Source organism: Akebia trifoliata, chromosome 16 (assembly GCF_017979445.1).
Source record: "Akebia trifoliata isolate Shusen 1 chromosome 16, ASM1797944v1, whole genome shotgun sequence".
In the NCBI taxonomy this organism is placed as follows: domain Eukaryota; kingdom Viridiplantae; phylum Streptophyta; class Magnoliopsida; order Ranunculales; family Lardizabalaceae; genus Akebia; species Akebia trifoliata.
The window spans coordinates 5,178,041-5,196,012 of record NC_141390.1 but is presented as its reverse complement, the minus strand read 5'-3'; the positions used below and the strand labels follow the sequence as shown (position 1 = coordinate 5,196,012).

Genomic DNA, 17,972 nt, shown 5'->3' with positions numbered 1-17,972 from the left:
TGGTGAGTATGATTTGGGAGTAGGCGAGGCCAGAGATGATGGATTTGGCATGAATTTGTTGAAGTTGTTGAAGGGTTGTGCAGGTTTCTATGAGAGTGAGGAGAGAAAGCATGGAGAGACTTTTAGTTTTCAATAATAACTGAATCCTTCATCATCAAATGCCACATTTCTACATTTCCACTGTAATCTTTGAAACGTTTGAACTTTGGAGGTTTTAAACATGGATCACTCTATTTGCACCTTGCATTTGTTTTAAGTGCACCACCTTGAATGAAAATTAAAAAGAAAACAAGTGTCAAAGGAAAAGTAATAAATTTTTGGAAGGGTAGCGTCGGCACAACTCAATAGAAGAGTTGGAGAATTTCTTCGTCTCATAATAGTGGTGCAAGAGAGGGGAGAGTTCACTCTTATTAAATAGGAAAAAATTACTTAAAAGACCCTGACGGAGGGATTTACTTTTAAATAGTTCATAAGTTTTGCATGGTAGTTTGATAGGATATTTAGTAAATTTTTTATTTGTTAATGGTCCCTTGTTATTGGTGAAATCACAGTTTTTATTATTTCCTGTCTAGTTCACCACTTTTTATTTATCGTTGAACTCGAAGCTTTTTTATTTAGTGTCGAGTTCATAATTTTTACTATCAAACTCACCATTATTTATAATCTAACTAGATACTTTTCTTTACTGTCGAGTTCACTACTTTAAAAATAAAAGTAGTGAACTCGACATTGGTAAAACCCACCCATTTTCAATTTTCGGGACGGTTCAGCAGCCCTAAAGTTTGCCAAGTTTGGTGTCAAACATTTTTCAAAATATGGGTTAGAAGCTTTGGAATGAGCTGATTTTTTGTGAGGATGATCTCTCATAAGATCATCATCACCAAAAATCAGCCTATTCCTAAACTTCTAACCCCATCAAAAGTGATTTACAAAAATTGGACGGTCCACGATTCTTTAACTTGTAAACTAGGGTTAGAAGTTTCAAAATGAGCTGATTTTTGGTGAGGATTATCTATTCACCTTAGAGATCATCTTCACAAAAAATCAGCCTATTCCAAAACTTCTAACCCCATCAAAAGTGATTTACAAAAAATGTTTGGCACCAAACTTGGCAAATTTTAGGGCTGTCGAACCGTTCCCTTATTTATAATCTAACTAGATGCTTTTCTTTACTGTCGAGTTCACTGCTTTAAAAATAAAAGTGGTGAACTCGACATTGGTAAAACCCACCCATTTTCAATTTTCGGGTTTTTTAGACTAAAATACATAGAAATATCAACTAAAAACTTGAGATAAAAGACTTGTTTAGATGATTTCAGTCCCAAAGAACCATTCTTGATCGATTTTCATTCAAAAAGAAAACTAAGAAAAAAAGTGAAAAAATCTTAATTTTTTACATACATCTTCAAAATGTTTGAAAAAGACTTCTTCTTTCTTGAATATTTTCTTACAAAATGGAGTCTACGAAACTCGATTGAGATGTCAAAAGTCCAATTTTTTTTATTATGAAAATAATGAGTTCGAACAATTTAAGCATTCAATCAGGAGAAATGTGGGAGATGAGGTCCAAGGTTAAGAAAAGAAAAGTTTACTAAATGAACTATTAAGAGGCCTCCCAAAACTTAGGGATTATTTAGAAAAAGGTCCCTTCATCATTGTCCTGTAAGTAATTTTTCTTATTACATATAGGGCTTTGTTAACATGTTTTCAAAGGGCACACATTAAAATGAAATAAATACAACTCGAAATTGAATCTTATATCGAAAATGCCCTTAAAAAATTTTGTTTTTACCAAAATTCCTTAGATTCCAATTCCCTAGGTGTATTTATTGCTCTTTAATGTGTGCCCTAAGAGCACAAGTTAACAAGACCATTAAATATAGATTATTACAACCATTATAACTACAAATTTTGAAATTTGAAAGGGTGTAATGCAAGCTGACATGTGATAACTGATAATTACATCTAATCATGGCCTCTAATCCAATATTATATATCATCAAATAATGTTTGACAATGGTAAAATGTTTATCTATGGATGAACTAACATAAGTTAAATATTAAATATTGTAATGTGCCCATAATACTACGGCACATGGTAACATCCTTGAAAGGAATAACTTCACATATTCGGTAGACTAAGATTATAGGTCAACGTTCGATTGCCAAGATGGGAGTCAAAGTTTTGTCTTATATGGGCTAGAAGTTTCCGAATGGAGTGATTTATTTATTTATATCTATATATTTTTTTGGGGAGGATGATCTCTATGGTAAGAGATCATCCTCACATAAATCAGCCATTCTGAAACTTCTAACCCTATAAAAAGTGGTTTCAAATTAATGATACACGATTCTTCAACCTATTAATTGGGGTTAGAAGTTTCTGAACAGGCTGATTTTTTTATTTTTTTATTTTTTTTTAAGATTATATCTTCACCCTCATAAAAAATCAGCTCATTATGAAACTTTACCCCCTACAGGACAAAAACACTTTGGCTACGATTTTGGTTGTTGAACTACTAAGCTCTCTGAACTATGTAAGGATTGGGATAGAGCTGTCTTTTATTTGTATGTTGTTGATTTATATTATTGGCTATAATACTTGATTTATTTTGATTGAATTATGAAGCTCTATGTTATATGTTGTTTTTGGGATTTATTCTTTCGTTAAAGAAAGAAATACTCCATTTGCACTTCCATGCCTAAAATGTAATGTAACATTCCCAAATTGTTCATGTCAAACAGTGTATGTTGTTTTTGGGACTTATTCTTTCGTTAAAGAAAGAAATACTCCATTTGCACTTCCATGCCTAAAAAGTAATGTAATATTCCCAAATTGTTCATGTCAAACAGTGAATCCATTTGAGTGATAAAGAGTATGTATCAAGGAAGGATTACTGCTAGTGAGAATATGATTATCAAATAAAAATTGGTTAAACATTGAATATAAGCTCGCAGTGCTTGTTTAAGTCCACAAAGTTGTTCGTGAAACCGAGAAACATGATTAAAAAGTATTGGATTGATATATAAATATTTTATCGCCAAAACCTAAAACGAGAAAGATTATTACTAACTCCTTCCCAACATAACATGATCCCATAAAGAGGAAATCCTTGAAAAAAAGATCCTGAAATTCTTTATGGAGCTTAAACAAGAGCTCGTAACATCGAGAATAATATCTTCAATTGGGTCTCCTTCCATTCGAATATCCTTTTGTCCCTCACAATCAGAATCAATTTCTAGAGACTTCTGTCTACATTTAAAAGTCTAGGAATACCCACTTTGGAAAAGAATGTATAGCTTGTAAAATTAATCCAGTGATGTAGGTTAAAAAGAGTTAAACCAAACAAATAAAGGGTATCTCACAATGAAGAAATAAATGATTTATATTTCAACAATTCTTTTTGCAGAGAGAACAAAAATCCACTATAAATAAGTTGAATTTTCTTTGAGCTAAGCCTGAATTATAAGAAATTATTACAATTAATTGAATTTCATTCAGGCTAATCTTCATCTGATTGAGAAAGAATTTCTTAACTGGTTTGAATTGTTTCCCTTGAACCACTAAATCCCCATTGATGCTTCACTATTGAAGAACTAAAGCAAACCAATGAAGGTGAACACATTGGCAAAAATGCTCCTCCACGATAATCTTCCTTTTCCACTCATCACAGCTATGAAACAGCAAATTTGACACCCTGTGATCCTATGTGACAGTGTCACCAATAATCAATCATAGGTGCTGAAGAAGATTGGGAGCATTTGGAAGGACGATGTTTGTCTCCTTCTCTTCAATGACAATGCCAAGAGACTAATTTCCAGTTGCTCCATAAGAAATGGAAGCTTTATCAAAACATCTGAGAGTATAATTCAGCAAAACTAACAACAATGGTCGAATATCTTAACAATTAACAGAAAAAAAAAATACATATACAGGTAGCTACAATGGATTGCATGAATTGATATATGCTGTCTGATTTTCCCTTTTCGTTTCTGTTGTTCTCAAGCTGTTAAATCAAAGCACTAGGCTTGCATTGCTGATCTAAAGAAAGGATAAAGGACGAGACAAGTTTGATTACCATTATAAAAATAGTATCAAATCCAATATTGATAGACCCCAATCATCAATCTATAGACAAACTTTATGAATCAGATCATATTTCTGATAAACAAAGGTGGCACATTTGATGCTTAGGATCTTCCACACATGTTTGTTTTTGGTCTAGAATATCTCCTTGGAATGACCCATCAAACAGAGTTTCCCAATTCCTAATTCGATTACTAAAGAGTAGGGAGGATAGTCTCTTTCCATCCTCAAACTTGAAAGTATCGGCCTTCAACAATGCTTAAAATTCCTATCGGTGTTGCTATAATTTGTTTTAAGGGATAGTGATCGGAGAAAATGAAGAAAAATTAAATTTAGACAAAATGAAGACCATCTTTTTTTCTTTTTAAGATCGCAGGGTATCCCCATACCCTTTTGGGATGGGACTACTCCCTACAATTATACACCCTGATTGTAGAGAAGTTTCCCAACCTGCTAAGTCAGGAGGTCACCCAATTTCAAACAGACGACCAGAGGGAGCAAACCCATGTCACTACTTTTACAACTGATTTGCCTAAAATTTCGATTATTGTGTTGAAGTGTGAGCTGATTCACAATGACTCAAGTTCATGATAAAGACAAGGCCAACAGGTAACTCTCATGTTCCTTCTAACACTTGAAATCTGGTTTGCCTATAAATTTCAATAATTCTTCATAGGGAGCTTCGATATCTTACCTCCTCTTGCTCGATGGTTACTTCTGAGACATTACGGTCACGGTCCATCCTCTCAAGCAACTCACGTGCTATCTTCCACTTGCCAGCTTTTTGGAAAGCGCGTTCAAACGCATCCCTAGTATAGATTGGCACGTTGAAACCCTTTTCAATAATAGAGTTCAACTTCTTATATGCAACCTCAAGCCGACCCGCTTTGCAATGCTTGAGCAAGAGCTGTGTTTCCAATTTACCTTCCAACTTCAAAGACAAATCAACCCGCCCGTGCTCCTTCAAAAGGTTATCCACCAAACTATACGTGTGGAAATGTGGACACCAGCCCATCCCCAACAAGTCCATCAACAACCCATAGGCCGCCTCCCAATTACGAATTCCACCATAACCATGAATTAGTGCAGTATAGGTTACATTATCCGGTGCACACCTCCTCTTAGTCATAATTTCAAAGATCCTATCAGCTTCTTCAACACTCCCCAATTTGCAAAGCAAGCAAATAATCGAATTATACACTACAAGCTTAGGCTTCAAACCTTGGGAAAGCATCCTCCCAAATAACTGGCAAGCTTCATCCACCCTCCGTACCTCACTTAAAGCTCGTATCACAATCGTGTAACTCTCATCCACACATCTTAATTTCCTATCCTCAACAACCTTCATAATCTCAATTGCTTCTTTTATCTTCCTCAATCTACAAAGCTCGGAAATTAGACGATTGATTATAAAAGCACTAGGCAACAAACCCGAATCATGAATTGCCCAAAAAACTTGAATCGCAGGTTCTATGGTAACACCATTCGAACCAACATTCGGAACTAAAATTGTAAAGGGTCTTCGAAAATTCGTAACTCTAAGTCTCTCGATATGTTCTTTATTCGTACTTGATCCACACAATTCACCAATGAGAACGTTAATGGCAGACCTCGTGGGGACCAATTGAGCTTTACCCATTTCATGAAAAACTTCAAGGGCACTCTCTAATCTACCAAATTTACAAAGACCGACAATTATGTTACTATAAGAGTAAGTATCAGGGTACTCAATCTTACGAAAGATTGTAAGAGCGACATCGATGAATTCCCCAGAGGATTCCTTCTTACAAAGAACATAAAGCATGTTATTGAACACAAGATTATCTGGATTACAATTGAACTCTGATTCCATCTCTTCAAATAAGCAAATGGCCTCATTAACCCTCCCTTGTCTGCCCAAAAACCTAATACAAATCGAAACCGTACGACATGAGACACGACCCTTTATCACCGACACCGTCTTCAACAAACACTTCAAATCATCAAAAAGCTTCCTCCTTCCTAAGAAATCGGCCATGTATTCGATCACTGAATCGTCGAATTGAAAACCCAAATGAAATCCAGACCATGAAAAGAAGTCTAAAGTGTTCATTCTCCCTAAATTTCTGTAATTCATTAAAATTGCTAAAACTAGGTCTGAATTCAGCTTGTTTTTGAACTCTTTAAGCAAATTATCGAGATTTCTGGATTGCCCACTCGATTTGGAGAGTAAAGAACAAATTGAAACAACATCAGCGGAAGAAATTCCTGATATTTCTGATGACGGGGGATTGAAATTGTACCTGAGTTCATGAGAAATTGGAGTGATTCGGCGACGAATGAGAGAATCATTGGGTCTGTTTTTGTTATTGATTTTAGGGTTTCTGGTAAGAGAATTTCGGGGTTTAGGGTTAGGGTTTGAGGAAAATGAAGAAGAGAGAAGGTGAGTGGGTCTGAAAAAAATTGCAGCGAAAGAACAGATTCCATGTTACTCCGTCGGAGCATGGAAGGGCTTTGAGAAGAAGAAATGAACAAGTAAAAGGGTTTAATAAAGTTATAGAAAAACAAAGGGTGATTTAAACATACACCCTCCATTTTGGGGGAATATTTGAGATTACCTCTCTGAAGTTTCAAATTGATGGTATAGATTCTTGACCTTGGTCTACTCAAGAAAAGTCATGCAAAATGACTTAAAATTGCCCTCATCTTTAACATAGCAAAAAAAAAAAAAAAAAAATCTTTAGGCTAGGAAAATATTTACCTAACAAATCATTTGCGAAGCAAACGATGTATCGATAACTCCTTTCCACTGTTTGAGCAAATCATGGAAAATCACATAGAAATGTCTTTGTATATACTCTTTTGTTTAAATTGGGTTGTATAAGTTCTTTTGATTAGATTTTTTCAAATTAAGTCTAGCCTTACTTGGTAAGATTTCAAATATTACAAAGGTTGTTGAGCTCACCTTGTAGCATCCAAAAACATGATCCGATGACAGAGGGACATAAATGACAAAAATTCTATGAACTTAAATAAAATAAACTTAAAAAAGATTCATTTTCACTGTTAAATTTTAATTTTAAATTTGGGAGTTGGCCAAGAATTCAATAGCAATTCATTTTCAAAACCATGGATCAAGTCTAAAAACATTAATTTTTTCTTTTTGGATCTGAGTTTTTCCATGAAATTCTAGAGGGTTATGATATTGGATTGCAAATTTAGTAATCTTTTTTAACTCAACGACCCTTATAAGAGGCTCATTCTCAATCAATCAATGGGCTTAATTTAGATGTGTGGCCCATTTATAACTTTTAGGGTTTTTCTTGTAATTTGTGAAAGATGTTGGGATCTTGTCAAAATTTTGACACCTACAACATGTATTATCCGTCTCAATTTAAAATTTTTAAAAAAAATTCGGTAATATGATAATGATGGTGGTGATAATGAGGGATTGAGGTTATTGTTCCATTGATTTATAAAAGAAGACCAAAGTCAAGGGACAAATCATTAATTTGGAAAATTTAATTTTAATCTCAAATAAATGTAGAAGGCCATATTATTATTTTTTCAAAGATAAAAGTGACATATATCACGTAAAAAGGTAAATTCCTCCAAATTTTTGAAGCATGGCCGCTTCAAAGTTGACTTGTGCTATACGTCACAACTTACAATACAACGAGGAACAATAGCATTTTTTTTTCCACCGAGTTTTATAAATATTCGTAAAATTCGTATAACAAAAGCTGTGTTTTATTCTTTTTAAACTTAAAATGCGTGAATTATTTAGAATAATTCAATAATCTGGAGAATAATACTTTCATTGAAAAAATTGAAAAAAATCGTGAATTTTAGAATTAATGGGAGATCGCTGACAAAGGGGAGGGGTGAGAAAAGATTTGCTGCCTCAAACAACAAATCTCATGCATGTGACAAATCATTTTCCCTTCTCTTTGTATTTGTTTTGCACTCAAATATCGTTAACTTTAAGTTTTTCACGGCAAACTATTTTCATTAGAGTTTGTCATGCAATCAAACACGCCCTTAGATTTTTATCTCTAAATCTCTCATTTTCAAACTCTTCAACCTCAAACCTATACTTGACCCCATCTTCAATTCTTATATAAAACACTCAATTTTTCTAAGAAAAATCTAATGACTTTTCTACTGTCTCAAAACTCCATTCTTGTCCTTGAGCTTTGAAGATTGATTGAGTTTAATTGTTTAAATGTCAAGGTTGGCAGTTAAGGAATTTTATTTTTTTATTTTGTTTATTTATAAAAATATGAAGGTTGAAGATGAGAGTTTTGTATCGAAAAATCATCGACTTTTAGCTAGCAAGAGATTTAAGATGAGGGTATTTAGGTTATTTTCTTTAGTCTCTTAGAAAAAATTGAGGTCTAGGGGCTATGCAATTAGGTTGAAAACAAGGTTTTGCTAGGTTGGTCAACTCGACTGGCCTGGTGTTGTTTTAAAAAAAACAAAACAAGGTGTGTCTCTTTCACACTAAGTGAAGACCTTTGCTATCGCTAACTGAGAGAGAGACCATTAGCTTAACTGCCTATGCTTACATCCTTCCTAAAAATTGGAAAATTCAACGGCCCAAGGCCCATTGATTTTATAAATTGAATTTTGATGGTCTATGGCTGTTAAAATTTTGATGTTCCCTAAATTCTGGCTTAGAACCATCAAATTTCTCCCATCTTTCATTAATTTGATGGTTTCGAACTGTCGAAAAAAAATTCGACAATGAAAATTTTGAAGCTTTGATCTATCAAATTTTATGAAATTTGATGACTTTGGATTGTCGAATATAGGTTTTTTTTCATGTTGTACATCTGGTTTTACACAGTTTTATTTTCTTTTAAATCCTCATTAGTACAAGGCATTATGTACTACATTTTCTATAAATCTTCCCAAGGAATCTAACTCCATCTCTATAAGTGTAATGATTTTTTGACACCCCTCTCTGACACACGCCCCCCCTACACCTTCATCACATAATCATAGATCAATTGCCTTGGGATACGCATAATCATAAATATTTTCTTGTGTATCTTGAGGCAACTGATCTACGATTCTGTGAAAAGGCGTGGGTCAGAGGGGGCGTCATATTATCAGGACTCTCTCTATAATAGGTGGAACTGGCTCCTTTCCTTCTTGAGTTTTATCATTCTAAACATCAATGTTTGGTATGTCAATACATCCTTCTTTTTCGATCACATAGTCATCTACTTTCTTTCAAAGCTCATTATTCATAGAAACTTTAATTTTCCATTTATAAATACAAATTAATTAAATCCAATAGCTCAATTTTTCAAAATAATAGCTAATAATCATAGTTAAATAAAAAAATATTATTAAAATTTTAGCCATTTAATGCAAAGATTCACCATCGAATAGAGAATAGAAAGAAAAGAACAAAAAAATTTAACAATTACCTTTTGTTCGAAGAAATGCAACCAATATTGAGAAAAGTACTACTCAGTCTCTTGCTTCTCGACATGGATAGCTTTGAGAAGTAGTTTTGAGCTTACTAGAGATTTCCAACCACTAAAATTTCCAGCTTGGCTAGTGAGGGGAAGTTTGCTAACTCTTAAGTGGAAGATAAATGCATAAAATGGTGTTTAAACTCAATTTATGATGATTAGTTAATATTAATTTGATTATTTAGATCTAATTAATTTAATTTTTATTTTTTAGGTGTGGAAGACTCAACACCCTCTTTTTATTTTTTACCCTCTCTTTCTATTCTCTCTCCCAATGTTCTCTAAAAAGTTTTCCCTATCTTATCACTATGTCATATTTTACAAAAAACGACGGGCCAAAGCCGTCGTTTTTAAGAAAAATGACGGCCCCTGCCGTTGCAAGAGCAGTTGTAAATAACGATGTCGTTTTTAGTGAACGACGGTTGGTACGTGTTATCAAAGTGTTGTAAAAAACGACGGTCATGGTCTGTCAACATAAAACGACGGCCTAAACCCGTCATTTTGTTTGTCGAATTTAAATTTAATTAGTAAATATAAACGACGGCTTAAAGCAGTCGTTTTTTTGTCAAACTTTTTTTAAATTTAACCACTATTGTTTGTCATTTTTAATATTTTTCACCTAAAAAGAAAATGACAATTTTCATTGGACAGAAAATTGAAATCTAATAAAATAAATAAATACACCAAAAAAATAAAAATTTACATTTTTCAAATGGAAACCATTTTCCTTCAAATTTTACATGTGCAAACATAGTCCAACATGCCCCGTTTTCATGGTGTCGATTTTAATTTACATCTCAATGTTTAAAGTAGTTTTTCAAAAAATATCTTCTACCAATTTCACTTGACTTGATTTGTAGAAATCAAAACCAACATCTGCCTTTCTCGATCCTTGGAAGAATGACGTAGTGATTCTTAAGGATAACATACATTTCTACTTCTTGCGACATATTGCTGAAAACTGTGGTTGAAAAATTAAAAAACATTGTCAAGTAATTATGCAAGAAAGATAAATATACCAAATTACAAAATAAAAGAGTTCTCATAACTATCATTGTCAAACATTTAATTATTTAATTATAATTTTTTATGTTTAGTATCTATCTACAATATAAAGCAAGAAAAATACCTCTGTTCAGTAAAACTTTATTCGAAATTTGGGCCAATCAATAATATCACCGCATGTCAAATCAACGAATGTTCTTTCTCCACTCTGTAGAATCACATTCCCATCAAGAACCTCATCTATAAGAATATCATAACTATCTGAATCCGCATTAGATGCACCTATCATTCTTCCTTCGGCAACACAATCATGTGGTCGTTGTAAGCGATTCACCTTACAAAGACCTGTCTGTATGCTTGATGGATTAGAATGTGACTCATGATGTGGAGAATCAGGCCTTACCTATAAAATCATGTAGACAATATCATTGCAACAATAGAAATTCACTTATCTATCAAAAGTAAAATGCCAATGTTGTACCTGTGAAAAACTGCCGAGATTGGTGGAAGACCGCATTGGTGTCCTAGTAGAAAATTTTGATTGTTGTAAAGTCTCATTCATCTTTTGCACCGCTTCCGTCAACTTATCCACTCTATTATGAAGGATTGTCGTCTCATACGCCAAGGCTTGCTTATAAGGAATTGAAGCACACACGGAAGTCTTGGAAACACTTGAACCCATTCCCCGAACACGACCCCGGCTATCAGGACCACAAACCTGTACAAAAAGTGTATAATATCAATACCTACTAACGATATGATATCATACTTACTAATATCAATGCCTACTACACAATATTATATCATAATTACAAAATATCCTAATTAAAATAATGCACATACCACAGCCACGGGGTCATGGTCTAGATCGTTATGTTTATTAGAAGGGTCATTAGCAATCATTCTATTGATGGCCTCCTGCAAAATAAATAATAATTAAGAAATATAAATAATAACAACTATTAAAAAAAAAAAAACAAAACAAATCCCTTTAAATCATTTTATTGAGAGGCTCTATACCAGAAAATAAGCCCCAAAGAAAAACTATGTTGAAGAAATTTCTTTGCCTTTCTCTGTATGTCAGCAATGACAACATATAGGTAGATAACGGAGATGAGCAGCCAAGACCTATTAGTCATTGTTGGGGACATTCCAAATGTTCAGAGTTGTCTAAGTTGTGAGATTTTGTGCCTCTAATTACTTGAGATTTATATATACCTAACATTAACCTACTAAAGGTCATTTATGGTATTAATTATTTGGATTGAAATCTAATTACAGATGTAACTAATTTGGCAATAATGGTTGTAAATCACAAATTTTCTTTGTCCATGTTAATGTACCTAATAATTCCAGCCATCATAGAAGCTGTCGGTCACATACCATTCTATAGCATTGGCAAAATAACAACTGAAAGATATACCCTAACCACACAAATGTTGAAGAATACCATTCTATGCATCCCTTGGTGACTTGAAAGATATACTCTAACCACACAAATGTTGAAGAATATCATTGACGTCATCACATACCAAACATTATCTACAACAATATCCAATAATTTAACTTTCTGAACTATAAAAGGATCATATTAAGACCCATATTGATTGTGAGATCAGCTGCATTAAAAATCAATCTGATTTGACAGTCGTGAGGACCCAATTTAAGTTTGAATAAAGATCTAATGGTAGACTCATTATGTGGGGGCAACATGCCCCTCACAACATGGCTTGAATGAGTTTCCACGACTTGTGTGGTAAGTATCTCACCAACACCAGCAGCTGTGGGGTTGGAATTAATGAGACTAGGTCGATTAACAGCAACAATAATACATCAAGGGAGGCTCGTATGAAACATCAATCAACAGATCATACTATATGAAACAATGAAGAAAGGAACTTGAATCAAATTCATATATTCGTCAATTCTCAAATATGCTTACTTGTGGCTGAACTTGGCAGCATTCGACCACAAGAACAAGATTGCCAGAGAGATAATCAAGCAATGACATACAAGAGTGAGTAAGTGGTATTCAAGCAATTCAAAGAGAACCCAAATTGCACAAATCAATGGGGGATTTCCACTCTCTACATGTAGAGAATCATAGTCTTGTCCATAGACTAATCCCGGGGCACATGCAGCACCCACCCATCATACACACCAGTAAGTGAGGGTGCACCCTCGTGGGATCGACCTGCATTAGAATCTTTTGAGATGGTATTTGAAATGGTGAAGTTCTATACATGCATACCCTATGTCTCTCTGACACCAAAAAGATATAAAAAAGCTCACTCATTCTTCCGGAAAAAAGCTCACCAGAAGGTACTGGTGCTGCAGAAATCACGAAAATAAATAAATAAATTATTCTCACCATTTGTTGACTTTTGGCATGGCTGGCAATGTATATGTCTGTCTTGGTAATCTCCTTATGAGGATCTTCTTTACTCTATAAATGAAACAGTCAAATATGTAAATGAACAATATATACATATTTCATTCCTAACATGATATTAAACTTACCAGTTCTTACAAAAATTTTATCACAATTTAAAGCTACTTACCTATGCTAAATATTTAGTAAACGATCTGTCAACGAAATCAAAACTTGAATTTGGTGAGTCAACAGCAATGTGCCCCATTAAAAAAATCTCAGTTCAACAAGTTAACTTGATGACTTGGACAATATAAAAATGTTGCTTGTCAAGAAGAAACAATGTAAATAGATTGAACATGGCAAAGATGAGGATATTGAATTCTCCGTGAGAGAACAAAATCAACGAAAAAAAATGCATGATTTCAAATCAACAGCAAATTTCACAGATGAGTGATAAATGAGATAAGCGAATTTTATTCCAAAAACTAAAAAAAATCAGTGAGGATCGTTAAAATCATACCAAGAAATCGAGAAGATATCCAACCAGATTAAACAAACAAGCTCAATCTACTAAGCCTTAAGAGATAAGTAGAACCAACGATGAGCGAACCGTCGAATCAATATTGGAATCGCAGAATCTGTAACAGAACTTTGAGATCTGCGAATAAATAAATGTTAAGAAGTGATTAATCAACATCTGTGGAATGACAATCTATTCAGATCAAACACAAAATCTAATAAATCTTCTTTCTGAATAAGTGGAATTCAAAAGAAATATGGACTGAATCTTATCTGCATTTTGTTCTTTGGAGATTAAACTTCCTTTAAAAATTTGACTAATGGTGTATCAAATATCAATCAAAGCAAATATTAAAATTAAAAAATAATAAGATAATTGAAGAAAAAATCAAATTTCTATTAGAAGCTCTCGAACGAAATCGAATAAATTACTAAACATTAAACAATAATCAAAGAAGATTACCAAATGGATGTAGAAAACATTACGCCTGAGAAAGAGAGAGATCAAGAGAGAACTACCGCGCAAAGTTCGCCTGATTTCGTAAGTCCGAAACTGAAAATCACGAGAGAAGAAATCGAAAATGCAATTTGTTCTTTTGAGATTTAAAACTCTAGGGTTTTTTTAAGAGGAAGAAGAAACAAATGAGAGAAGAAATCGAAAATGCGATTTTCACTCTAGGGTTTTTTTTTTTAGGAAGACGATACAGAGAAGAAATCGAAACTAATATTTGGTAAAAGTTGGTGTGGAAATAGTGTTACGCTATTTTTATTAACGCCACACCAATCAGTGTAACATTAGTAAAAGTTGGTGTGGCAATAGTGATTCTTTTACTAATTAAATGACGGATTAAATTAGTCATTTATAATCAACTATTATAAACGTCATTAAGGGTTAAACAATTGGTGAAAACCGTCGTATATAAACGACGGCTTTAGTCCGTCATTTTTTCCGCAATATTTAGTCGTTTTTAATTGTTTGTGACATAGTGTTAAGTCTCTTTCACCACTACTTCAACACACACACTCTCTTTTATTTCCTTTTTTCTTTTCTCTACATTTGTTCTCTCCTTTTATTTCTTTCTTATTTTCTCTCCTTATTTTGCTTTATTTGACACATCACTAGCACATGATTCTATATAATCTCCCTAATTTCTTTTCTTATTAGGTTTTTATCTCTACTACGTCCCCACATGTCCTTTCTCTCCAGCGATTTTCTTCCTCTCCCCCTTCTAAATCTATTTCCCACTTATTCCGTTTTCTATTTTTTTTCCTTCTAAACTCTCTTATCTACATTTTTCACTTCTCCTCTCGTCTACTTCTCTTCAAATCATCTTCCTTCCAACTCTCTCTTTTAGTTTTCTCTATACTTTTTTTTAAAAAGTTTTATTCAATGATTTTTTAATGGATCATTCTATGAAGATTGTTGGCTAAATACCTAATTAGGGTTTAGGGTGAAACTTGAAAGATTTATGCGTTTATTTTTGTTCACCAATTTGGGTGCAATTTCAATTTTGAATAATCGAATGATTTGATTTATTTTAGTTTATTATTATATATCTATAAAATTTTCTTTATTCATTGGGTATGTCAATTACATTAAATGCTTGGAAAATCCTTGTGATATGTTAATAAGTGTTTGAAGGTTTCAATCTTTAACTATTCAAATATATTTGTAGATTATTTTTTGGTTTAATTGAAATTTCATATGACTAGGGGAATCTTCATTTGAAACTAACCGAGAAAATAATTAATTGAAAATAAATCATGACTTGTTGAGTGATCCTCAATGCCTTACACTGTGTTTGGATTGAGAGAAATGGAGAGAAGAGAAGAGAAAATAAACGAGTTTCTCTCCATTTCTCTTGTTTGAATTGTTAAGTGGGGAAAGAAGATAAAAGAATTGGAGAGAAGAGAGAAAAAAAAATGATTTTTCTTTCTCTCCAAAAGTGAAGATAAGGGGAGAGAAATGGAGAGAAACCCTTTTAAAATATTTTATAATGCTAACTCTGCCCCTAGATTTCTTTTAAGATATTTTAAAATTCGAAAGTTGTCCCAAATTCTCTCATGTCAATCCAAAAATAGTAAAGAGAAATTGAGTTTCTCTTCTCTCCACTTCTCTCAATCCAAATATAGCCTTAGTGTGTTTTGCTATACTTGTTTTTGAGTTCGTTTATTTTTGGCTCCATACGAAATGATGGAAAAATCTTCAATTTTTGTAGTTTAGTTCAAATTTATCTTGCTTGACTTGTATCTTATTTATTGTTGAGATAATTCTTATGGATTAACCTTGAACTTTCAAGTATTTCATTATTTCGTTATACATCTTGAACTTGAGGTTTTGAACATACACTATTTTTGTTGTAGCAACAACCTGATAGAATGTGATGGAATGGAATGAAATATTTGAAGTTTGGAACGATGCCTTAAGGGCTTCCAAGTGGTTCATGTTAGATTTTACATATTAAAAATCTTAAACATAACTTTAATAAACTTTGATTTTTTTCAATAGGATTTAATCTATCACATACCTCAAGTATGCTATTTATTCAATTTAAATCGAGTTGATGGTACTTACCTTGTGCCATTATGAAGTCGTTAATTCAAAACGTTAGATGCGTGCCTTTCTATCCATGTGTTCCTCGAAACTTTCGAAACCCCAATCAAATTGATCATTTCTTCTAGACTCACATTCTTCCTTCTCTATATGAATTGGCTAGGTACTAGTGATTGGTGGATATCACTTTTATTAGAAGTCTCCACTATGTGCGTTTTCCACACTCTTATTCGTTTTCTCTCTCTCTCTCCCTCTCTTCTTACTTGTCAATATGGAGTCATCGATCCTCTTTTACAAGTGAAGATTGAGGGCCTAGAGTTATCTTTTTAGTAAGTGTCTTATCCATCAAGGTTTCTTACTAACTTAAAAGAATATTCATAATTCTAACGATTTTGGGACTATATATATATATATATATATATATATATATATATATATATAGGGTAGCGTTCAATGGCTAACTTTTTGGTAAAACATTTTTCAAAACATGAGTTAGAAGTTTTGGAATGGGCTGATTTTTGGTGATGATGATCTCCTCACCGTAGAGATCATCCTCACCAAAAATCAGCCCATTCCAAAACTTCTAACTCATGTTTTGAAAAATGTTTTGCCAAAAAGTTTGCCATTGAACGGGACCCATATATATATATATATATATATATATATATATATATATATATATATATAGAATCTTTGTGCAATTAAGCAATAAAAACCATGAGGTCTATTGGGCCACACGACATAGAGTTCTAACAGCTCATAATAAATAAAAGGGGGGAATAGAACAGCCGTTCTTGAGCTTGAGCGTACGGTGGCAGTACACACTGCCTTAGTGGCTGCGAGTGGTTTGGAAGAACAGTTTTGATTTAGAAAAAATGACAACACCCAAATATTCATCTTCCATTGTAAGAATCTTGATTCTTAATTTTTGAAATTTACTAGTTGACCAAATACATACTACCCATAAATCTTTACTAATTCAAGTCTTTGGTAATATTAACAAGGAAAAAAGAAGGCAAAAGATGATGAAACGTAACGGATATCCTTAACGTAATATTATCGATCGTTCGAGGAAATCCATCAATCTCCATTCAATAATATTCACTTTTCTATCAAAATTAATTGCCTCCAAAACCTTTCTTGGGGACTTCTTTTCCATCCTATTGTGTTTTTGACACGTCAACAATATTGAAAGTAATGGGGAAAAAAAAAAAAAACAATATATATATGCTGGGAAATGTTCAGCACCCTAAGTTTTACCACACACTTTAACAAACGTTTTTTGTCCTACATGGGTTAGAAGTTTTGGAATGGGCTGATTTTTGGTGAGGATGATCTCTATGATTAGAAGATCATCCTCCCCAAAAATCAGCCCATTCCAAAATGTTTAGCCCCATGTTTACACGTTGAAAAATCGTGGACCGTCCATTTTTTGTAAATCAATTTTGATGGGGTTAGAATTTTTGGAATGAGCTGATTTTTGGTGAGGATGATCTCCTCACCATAGAGATCATCCTCACCAAAAATCAGCTCATTCCGAAACTTCTAACCCATGTAAGACAAAACGCGTTTGTTAAAGTGTGTGGTAAAACTTAGGGTGCCGAACGGGACCCATATATGCTAATGGTGATTTTGATGCTGAAAGGAAATGCATTCATCTCCATTCAATTAATATTAGTGACTTACTATTAAAATCCGTTGTCTTTATAATGACCACTCTACCTTTTCGAATGCTTCTATTAATATGATAGGATCGTTAAAAGCATAAGAGTTGAGGTGCTTAAAGACAATTAACATCCTTGACATAATCTTCTCAATGGTGCAAAGAAATCCATCAATCTCAATTAAATATCATCCACTTTCTATCAAAACCCATTATCTTTCATAATCTTGCTACGGAGTGTCCACTCCATCCTATCATGTGTTTTTGACATATCAACAACATTAATTAGGAAAAAAATGATATAT

The 17,972-nt window shown here is 33.2% G+C and overlaps 2 protein-coding genes across 2 annotated transcripts; both read right to left on the bottom strand.

Moving 5' to 3' along the window:
* Positions 1-3,362: 3,362 nt before the first annotated feature.
* On the bottom strand, positions 3,363-6,348 carry LOC147382405 (uncharacterized). The gene is made up of 2 exons (XM_086428872.1): positions 4,782-6,348; positions 3,363-3,857 (listed from the first exon to the last, which is right to left on the bottom strand). The coding sequence occupies exons 1-2, from the start codon at positions 6,201-6,203 to the stop codon at positions 3,849-3,851; spliced, it is 1,431 nt and encodes a 476-aa protein (XP_086284998.1). The 5' UTR covers positions 6,204-6,348; the 3' UTR covers positions 3,363-3,848.
* Positions 6,349-10,687: 4,339 nt separating this feature from the next.
* On the bottom strand, positions 10,688-14,136 carry LOC147382404 (uncharacterized). Its single transcript, XM_086428449.1, has 5 exons — positions 13,452-14,136; positions 12,929-13,003; positions 11,401-11,475; positions 11,039-11,275; positions 10,688-10,960 (listed from the first exon to the last, which is right to left on the bottom strand). Exons 2-5 carry the CDS (start codon positions 12,929-12,931, stop codon positions 10,688-10,690), a joined length of 588 nt encoding a protein of 195 aa, XP_086284575.1. The 5' UTR covers positions 12,932-13,003; positions 13,452-14,136.
* Positions 14,137-17,972: the final 3,836 nt, after the last annotated feature.

Bases quoted from the DNA above. Each gene is read 5' to 3' on its own strand.
- LOC147382405 (XM_086428872.1), bottom strand. From the start codon at position 6,203: ATGAATTACAGAAATTTAGGGAGAATGAACACTTTAGACTTCTTTTCA.
- LOC147382404 (XM_086428449.1), bottom strand. The intron at 11,276-11,400 runs GTATGTGCATTA...CTTTTTGTACAG, and splicing joins ACCATGACCCCGTGGCTGTG to GTTTGTGGTCCTGATAGCCG. The intron at 10,961-11,038 runs GTACAACATTGG...ATGATTTTATAG, and splicing joins ATCTCGGCAGTTTTTCACAG to GTAAGGCCTGATTCTCCACA.